An 8,458-nucleotide genomic window follows, 5' to 3' on the forward strand; every position below is an offset into this window, starting at 1 on the left:
TCGAGAATAATGTTGAAGCACAATTTCGAGAAAAAAGTCAAAATGTTGAGAAAAAAGTTGAAATTTTGAGAAAAAAGTCGATATGTCGAGAAAAAAGTTGAAATGTTGAGAAAAAAATCAAAATGTCGAGAATAATGTTGAAGCACAATTTCGAGAAAAAAGTCGAAATGTTGAGAAAAAAGTCAAAATTTCAAGAAAAAAGTCAAAATGTTAAGAAAAAAGTTGAAATGTTGAGAAAAAAATCGAAATGTCGAGAATAATGTCGAAGTACAATTTCGAGAAAAATGTCGAAGTACAATTTCGAGAAAAAAGTCAAAATGTTGAGAAAAAAGTTGAATTGTTGAGAAAAAAAATCGAAATGTCGAGAATAATGTCGAAGTACAATTATTATTATATTATTAATATTTAACATTAATCTCAACATTTCGACTTTTTTCTCGACATTTTTGACTTTTTTCTCGAAGTGCACAATAAAAAAAATCTTCCCCTCTCAAATATTTTTCTCCTGCCTGGCCCTAACACTCCTCCACCCCCCCCGTGTCCGTCTCAGCTGGCGCCGGCGCCGGCCCCGCCCAGCCTGACGTCGTAGGTGACCATGTGGAAGTGGTCCCAGGCGAACAGCCTCCTCTGGGCGTGGTTGTAGTCCACCATGCTGTTGTACTGGTACTTGTTCTTGAAGGGCACGGCGACGGCTCGGCCCTCGCCGGTGGCCGTGTCAAACGTGTAGTTGATGGTGGTGTTGGCCGCGGCGTAGCTGGCCACCGTGTACAAGCGTCCGCACGCCATGAAGGCGTTGGCCACCGTGTTCTTCCTGATCCTGGTCTCCCAGCTCCGCCTCACCTCCAGGCTCCGGGGGTCCAGCAGGGAGATCACAATGGCCCCCTTAGCTTTCTCCGTGCTGTAGATGGCCCACAGGCCGCGCTCGTCGGCGGCCAGGTCGATGTCCGTGTAGCCCCCCCAGGAGTAGGGGTGCTGGCCGTGGAAGCCCGCGTGGGGGAGGTCGCGGCGCGCCGCCACCCTCTCGGAGGACAGGTCGTAGCGGAGCAGGGTGCGACTGCGCCGGCGCTGGTAGTACAAGGAGCCCCGGTAAAGGGTGGCCCCCGTGCTCTCCACAGGCTCCGGCAGGACCAGCAGCTTCATGAAGGACCCTCTGGAGAACTGGTCCAGGTCCTCGTACGCGAAGAGCTGCCGCACGTCTCTGCTGACGGCGTCCAGGCGCCACACGGTCCTGTTGGTGTAGACGGGGCCCTGAGGCTCGGGGTCCTGCAGCCACACCCCGTACTTCCCCGTGATGCTGTCGGCCGTGCGGTGCAGCACGGGATCCTCCACCGACACCAGCTCCCCACAACCTGCAGGAGGACAGGGAGGAAACTTCACCTTTCACAAACTGGTCCAAGCATCAACCAGTTTAAAAACTAATAGAAACACATGATTTTTACAAGATACAGGGAGGAGGGGGCTTGAGGGGGCTTGGTTGCTTTTGGGGGGGGGCTCTGCCGTTATGAGTTGTTTTTTTGTTTGTTTTTTTTTCTTTTATGTATATTGTTGATACTGATATATTAATTTATAAATGGGTATATTTATATCAGTATATATAGGTGTGAAGATGTGTTATTATTGATGATTGATGATTATTATGTATGTGTATATCTGTGTATATATATATATATATATATATATATATATATATACTGTGTACTGTAATGTGTTATATGTGTATCTATATATATATCTATATCTATATGTATCTATATATATATATCTCTATATATATCTATATATATCTATATATATATATATATATATATATATATATATATATATATATATATATATATATATATATATATATATATATATATATATATATCTTTTGTTTTTTGTATAGAAATTAAATGTATTTTGATTATAATGAAATAGAGTTTAGGGGGTAGGATTTAACATGTTTTTACTTCTTCCTACTCCTTTTCGAACATGTTAATTATGACGGATGCATGTTTTTATTTATATATTTGTCTTTTAGTTTTCTTATTTACATTTATTTATTATTGATTATTATTGTTTTGTTTTGTTTTCACTACTGTTTCATGTTCAAAATAACAATCCAATTCAATTCAATTCAGTTCATTCACACACTCACACTCATTCATTAGCAGCTGCGTCAACGTCCAAGACACTTGTTACTGCTTACCTGCCAGGCTGAGATTCCCTTCAGGACTGAGCTGAGCTGATGAAACCGTCACCACTTCAGCCTTCATCTCACGGTAGGTGCCTGGGTCGTACGCAGGGTCTGGGAGAGACAGAATACACAAGAAACCGCCTAAAGAATTGTGTTTGAGCAGGAATGCGATGAAGAAGCAACTCCCACAGCTACTAACCAACTATAAAAGTCTGTCAGAAGATTTAGAGAGGAGTCTCTGCCATGAATTCCTTCTTTTCTTTCCAATTGCATGCACCTACCACTGATGGGTCTGTTGTCATTCTGGCCTCCCCCTGTACTCCCGGTCTGCGGGCAGCGACTGGTCCTGAGGCCGTCGGCCTCCTGGCTGAGCTGGAGCAGCTTGCTCTGCAGCTCCTGGACCTGCCGGTTCATGCGTTTCTGCTCCTCTTGCATCTGATTCCTCTCCCTCGTCACGCGGGCGTGCGCCTCCTGGAGACCCTCTGTCCCTACGTCCCCGGCTTTGGCCCCGGCCGCTACGAGCCCGCTGACCACGGCTTCCAGCAGCGTGAGGCGGGCCAGCACCTTCTCCGTCTCCTCTCCGGAGCTGCTGCCCCCGGGGCAGCTGGCCTCCTCCGGACGGGCCACGGTGAAGGTGTAGAGGCAGTGGCCGGCGGGGTCGCTGACCTTGCTGAGGGAAGCCTGCTCCTGGCCACGGCCGTGGCACAAACACGACAGCAGCGTCAAACAGAGGAGGGACACTCCGGGCCACATTCTGGACCACCTGACTGCAGAAACTGAACTGATTTGAGTAAAAAAAACACGAATTTTTCTTCTTACAACCTTCAGCTTGTCTATTCTCATATAAATCTGGTCAGCACAGGTCAGATCTGAATGCCAGCGGAGCTCTAAGGGAGATATTTATACAGGTAACTGTCAGGGGGAGGGAGGGGATGGTACCGCCGGAGGGCAAAGACTGCTTATGTAAAGGTCTCCATGTGGTCTACTGCTGCCGGGGGAGCGAGGCGCGCTGGTAAACAGACACTGTGGAAACCACACGTTATGAGTGGAAAAATAAACTGTTTGTTGTCTGTCGCATAAATTCCTCCATCGTATGTCAGCAGTAGGAATGTCTGTGCAGGTTGTTGTGACTGGACAGCATCTCTAATGTGTCTCCGCTGTACGTCTGTTTGTTTCCTTCCCATTAAACCGCCGTGTGATTGACTATAAACCCGGTTTATGACCTCGGCGCCAGGTGAAACAAACGGGGGCTTGAGGGGAAGCGCTGTGGAGGGAGGACATGATCAACATCAAGGCAAGCTGGGTTTTTTTATTTTATTTTTTACTTTCTCCTCAAATTCCTCACCCTGACATTGTAATTTGAATTAAAACAGTTTGAATGTTTTAGATCCATGGTAAAAGTATTCATATATCTACAGAGGTGGGTAGTAACGAGTTACATTTACTCCGTTACATTTACTTGAGTAAGTTTTGGGAAATTTTGTACTTTTAGGAGTAGTTTTGAATCACTATACTTTTTACTTTTACTTGAGTAGATTTGTGAAGAAGAAATTGTTACTCTTACTCCGCTACATTAGGCTATTGAGCTGTTACTTTTCTTTTATCCCTTTTATCCGCGTACGCGTCAATCTCATCACATCACTCAGGGATTCTTTGGGAAAAATGTTGATTTTTAGATGTTTTCTCACATTTACACAGACTCAAACACACACAGAGTTTCTATGAATTTATGTGCTTGTTCTAGTTCTGGTTAAAAAAGAAAAGTACAAAGGCTTGAAATGTTGTGCTACTTGTGCTTCATTTATTTTTTTAATTCTGTTATTATTTTATTATTTATTAAAGTACTTGAATTTACTTTAAGATTATTTTAATTTAAGCTATTTTTTATTTTTATTACTTTTATTTTATTTTTTTATTTCCCTGAAGATGATTTTTTTTAAAATTAATTTTAATTTATTTTATTAGTTTATTGATTTAATTTGCCTGAAGATGATTATTTTGTACTTTTGTCTGTTTGAATGGTTGTGTTAAAAAAATAAATCAGACGTTACTCAACAGTTACTCAGTACTTGAGTAGTTTTTTCACCAAGTACTTTTTTACTTTTACTCAAGTAATTATTTGGATGACTACTTTTTACTTCTACTTGAGTCATATTATTCTGAAGTAACAGTACTTTTACTTGAGTACAATTTTTGGCTACTCTACCCACCTTGCGTTCTCATTTTTCATGAGCTGAAATGAGGCGAGTTATCTGTGCAGCACATTTCATGCACAAGGCGATGCAGCGTGCTTGAACATGAAGTGAGTAAGAAACATTTAAAAGCAATCTGTGCAGGTTGTTTTGACTGGACAGCATCTCCTAATGTGTCTGGTGGCTCTCCGCTGTACGTCTGTTTATTTCCTTCCCAATAAACCGCCGTGTGATTGACTATAAACCCGGTTTATGACCTCGGCGCCAGGTGAAACAGGGGCTTGAGGGGAAGGACATGATCAACATCAAGGCGTGCTGGTGCACCAGACCTGGGAACATGCTGCTGCACTTACGGCAGCTAGAACAGCCGGGCAGGATGTCTGGCGCAGGAGGCAGTCCGGCTGGAAACAGTGATGCAGTGTTTTAAACAAACTACAGGAATACGTTGTAGTTCTGTGAAGCTGCAGCGTAGACGGTGCTGAACAGAGGTGTCTTCAGTATTCACATTCATTACTCAGGTAGAAGTATAGATACTAGAGTTTAAAAATACTCCTGTAGAAGTTGAAGTGTCAACTCAAGTTTTTTACTCAAGTAAAAGTATAAAAGTACTGGTTTCAAAACTACTTAAAGTATAAAAGTAAAAGTAATGTAAGGGGGAAAAAAGCAATTAAGGACAAAAGCCATTGAAAATGAATGCATCTTAGTATAATGCAAATATATTAAAGAACCATATTTGTGTACTATTGAGCATTAACATGTGTTTCAGAGAGCAGGCGTGTACAAACCAATAGGGTGTCGGAATGGTATTATGTTTATACTTCTCATCCAACCACAACCAAATTCACTCTATCCGGATGGAGCAATTTAACTGGATAGTTTTTATTTAAAGGCCGAAATGAAATAGAGTAACGAGGCTGTTTTTAAAATGTAAGGAGTAAAAAGTACAGATAATTGCGTGAAAATGTAAGGAGTAAAAGTAAAAAGTCGTCTGAAAAATAATTACTCCAGTGAAGTATAGATAACCAAAATTTCTACTTAAAGGTAACGAAGTATTTGTTCTTCGTTACTTGACACCTCTGGTGCTGAAAAAAACAATCGTTTTAGCACCAAAATGACTCCACCAATCTTTACGTTCATACTTTGCAATATTACGGAGATGGAAAAATGATTAAGATATGGTTTAAACGACAAATCCTGGTCGATAACAGCACCATGCTCTGGACCAATAACCTCTGTTTTATCTGAATTTAGAGGCAAAAAATGTCCGGACATCCAGTCCTTGATGTCGCTAAGACATGTCTGAAGTTTAACTAACGGTTCTGTTTCATCCGGCTTCATAGACAAGTAGAGCTGCGTATCATCAGCATAACAATGAAAGTGTATGCCGTGATTCTGGATTATACTTCCCAACGGCTGCATGTATAAACTGAACAAGATTGGCCCTAGCACTGAACCCTGCAGAACACCATAACAGACCCTCGACTGTTCTGAAGAAACTTCGTGTACATGAACAAACTGGAACCTCCATCCATCCATCCATCTTCTTCCGCTTATCTGTTCCCGGGTCGCGGGGGCAGCAGCCTCAGCAGAGATGCCCAGACTTCCTTCACCCCAGACACTTCCTCCTGCTCTTCCTCCAGCTCTTCCTCCAGCTCTTCCGGGGGGAGTCCGAGGCGTTCCCAGGCCAGCTGAGAGACATAGTCTCTCCAGTGTGTCCTGGGTCTTCCCCGGGGTCTCCTCCCGGAGGGACATGAACACCTCCCTAGGGAAGCGTCCAGGAGGATCCGGTACAGATGCCCAAGCCACCTCAGCTGACTCCTCTCAATGTGAAGGAGCAGCGGCTCGACGCCGAGCTCCTCCCGGGTGACCGAACTCCTCACCCTATCTCTAAGGGAGCGTCCAGCCACCCTGCGGAGGAAACTCATCTCGGCCACTTGTATCCGCGATCTTGTTCTTTCGGTCACTACCCAAAGTTCGGTCGTCCAGAAATGAAAGTGAAGAGTGAAACTGTCATTTCTGCCGGACGTCTCGCGAACATGAATGTTTTGAACCGGACCGTCTCCTGGGATTCAGAACTCCAGTGTCTCCTGTGGTCTCTCTTTGTGGACTGTGATCTTTTTTTGGTTTGAAATGTTGGCAGTATCCAACATTTACCGGTCAATCTACGCACCTACCCTCACCTATGGTCAAACTGGAACCTGTCAGATAGATATGATTTAAACCAACGTAGAGCTGTCCCTTTAATCCCAACAACATGCTCTAACCTGTGCAGTAAAATGCTGATCTACAGTGTCAAAAGCAGCACTGAGGTCCAGTAGAACCAGTATGGACACTAGTCCCTTATCTGAGGTCCAGTAGAACCAGTATGGACACTAGTCCCTTATCTGAGGTCCAGTAGAACCAGTATGGACACTAGTCCCTTATCTGAGGTCATAAGAAGGTCATTCGTGACTCGAACCAGTGCTGTCTCTGTGCTATGATGCATTCTGAACCCTGACTGAAAGACTTCAAACAGATCATTTCTATACAAATAGTCACATAACTGGCTTGAAACGGCCTTTTCCATAATTTTGGATACAAATGGAAGGTTGGAAATTGGTCTATAATTAGCTAAAATGTCTGGGTCAAGAGAAGGGACGTGATGAATCTGGGACTTATTCGGGAGGAGGAAAACCGGAATCTTTGTCTCTCAGGTTTCGATGATAAGCTAACGGCTGTTCCTCAGTTTTTCTCCAGTTCTCGTTTGAACTCCCAGACAAGCAACAGCTTTAGGTGCACATCTATGTTTAGTTTCCTCCATATCAGTCTGCTGTCCAGTCAATTAGTCTATTTTACAGTGAGTGGAAAGACAGTAAGATTGCGAAATGCTTTGCAACAGATGTGTGTTTCTTACGCAACATCGCATCTCAGGAATCCTGTAAAATCCAAGAGCCAGACCCTCCGTTGGCGTTGACAGGATCGGACGGAGTGCATAACTTTTTCCAGCAGACAGCTCCTCCAGGAGCCGAGTGTTTGTCTGCTGAAATGCTCATCAGGCTGGCGTTCAGAGAAGAACACATGTACAGTACTGAAAAGAAGTTCATTACTCTTACTCTGAGTTAGGGTTAGGGTTAGGGTTAGGGTTTCAGATTGCATGCATTTTCCCTCGTGACTTCGGACAGTAAAGGGATATAACTTCAGCATGAAGCATGTCTTAAGGGAACAGTGAGATATTTTGGGAACTACGATGTGCAGCTTTTATCAAAACAACCTGGTCTCAGCTGTCAGTAGAAATTACAGTGTAATGAATAACAAATGCTTAATGCAGGACATTTGATAGAGGAAGGGGAAAAACAGAGGAATGTTGGCAGTTATTTCTAAAGGCCTTTAAAATCCCACAATCCCACAATCCTTGGCAGCGCTTGATTTCCAGTATTCATTTCAGAAGATTTTTTTTTTTGTAACATCTGTTTGAATAGGAATTATATAATTTCGTGCAACAGGAAAAGAGAGAGGAGGGCAGTTTGGTTGTCAACGCTACAGAATACAAACAAAACAGTTTCAAGTTTGTTGCAGAATCGAGAGGAAATGTGGAAAATAAAAATACTCTGCTCCTCAGACGCAGTTTGATTCATGTGAAAGAGAAGAAAAGTAGGTGTGTTGGGAAATGAAGTGATGTGTTTCTCCTCTCGTAATGACTTTCTTGTAGTTGTTAAAGTGGTGACTGCACGGTTGAACGGCGCTCGGCACTGAACATGCATGCATTTCCAGGGGTGAAGTGGAGGCGAGTCTCACTAGTTGATGGAAAACACAACATATGGGTCTATATCCAAATCCAGTCCTCTTTACATAAAACAAATGATACAACCCAAACCTTTATTTAAATAAAAGAAACAACTGAAAACAAAATCTATACTTCATACTGCCATATAATGACCACCACAGCAAAGACCAGGTTCTGGTCTTAGTTTAGACCGGACCAGCGTTCCAATTCAATTCTTCCTAGTCAAAAAGAGCATTTCAGATATCTACAATTACATTCTTCCTGTCTACAATTGTCATTTCAGATATCCACAACGTCATTCTGCCTGGGACAAATTACCGTATT

The 8,458-nt window shown here is 43.1% G+C and overlaps 1 protein-coding gene across 1 annotated transcript; it reads right to left on the bottom strand.

The window, feature by feature from the left end:
- Positions 1-546: 546 nt before the first annotated feature.
- LOC133452258 (myocilin-like) lies at positions 547-2,991 on the bottom strand. Its single transcript, XM_061731478.1, has 3 exons — positions 2,461-2,991; positions 2,192-2,290; positions 547-1,349 (listed from the first exon to the last, which is right to left on the bottom strand). Exons 1-3 carry the CDS (start codon positions 2,930-2,932, stop codon positions 547-549), a joined length of 1,374 nt encoding a protein of 457 aa, XP_061587462.1. The 5' UTR covers positions 2,933-2,991.
- Between the last annotated feature and the right edge of the window lie 5,467 nt (positions 2,992-8,458).

The sequence above is a fragment of the Cololabis saira genome, chromosome 10 (genome assembly GCF_033807715.1).
Source record: "Cololabis saira isolate AMF1-May2022 chromosome 10, fColSai1.1, whole genome shotgun sequence".
NCBI classification, from domain to species: Eukaryota; Metazoa; Chordata; class Actinopteri; order Beloniformes; family Belonidae; genus Cololabis; species Cololabis saira.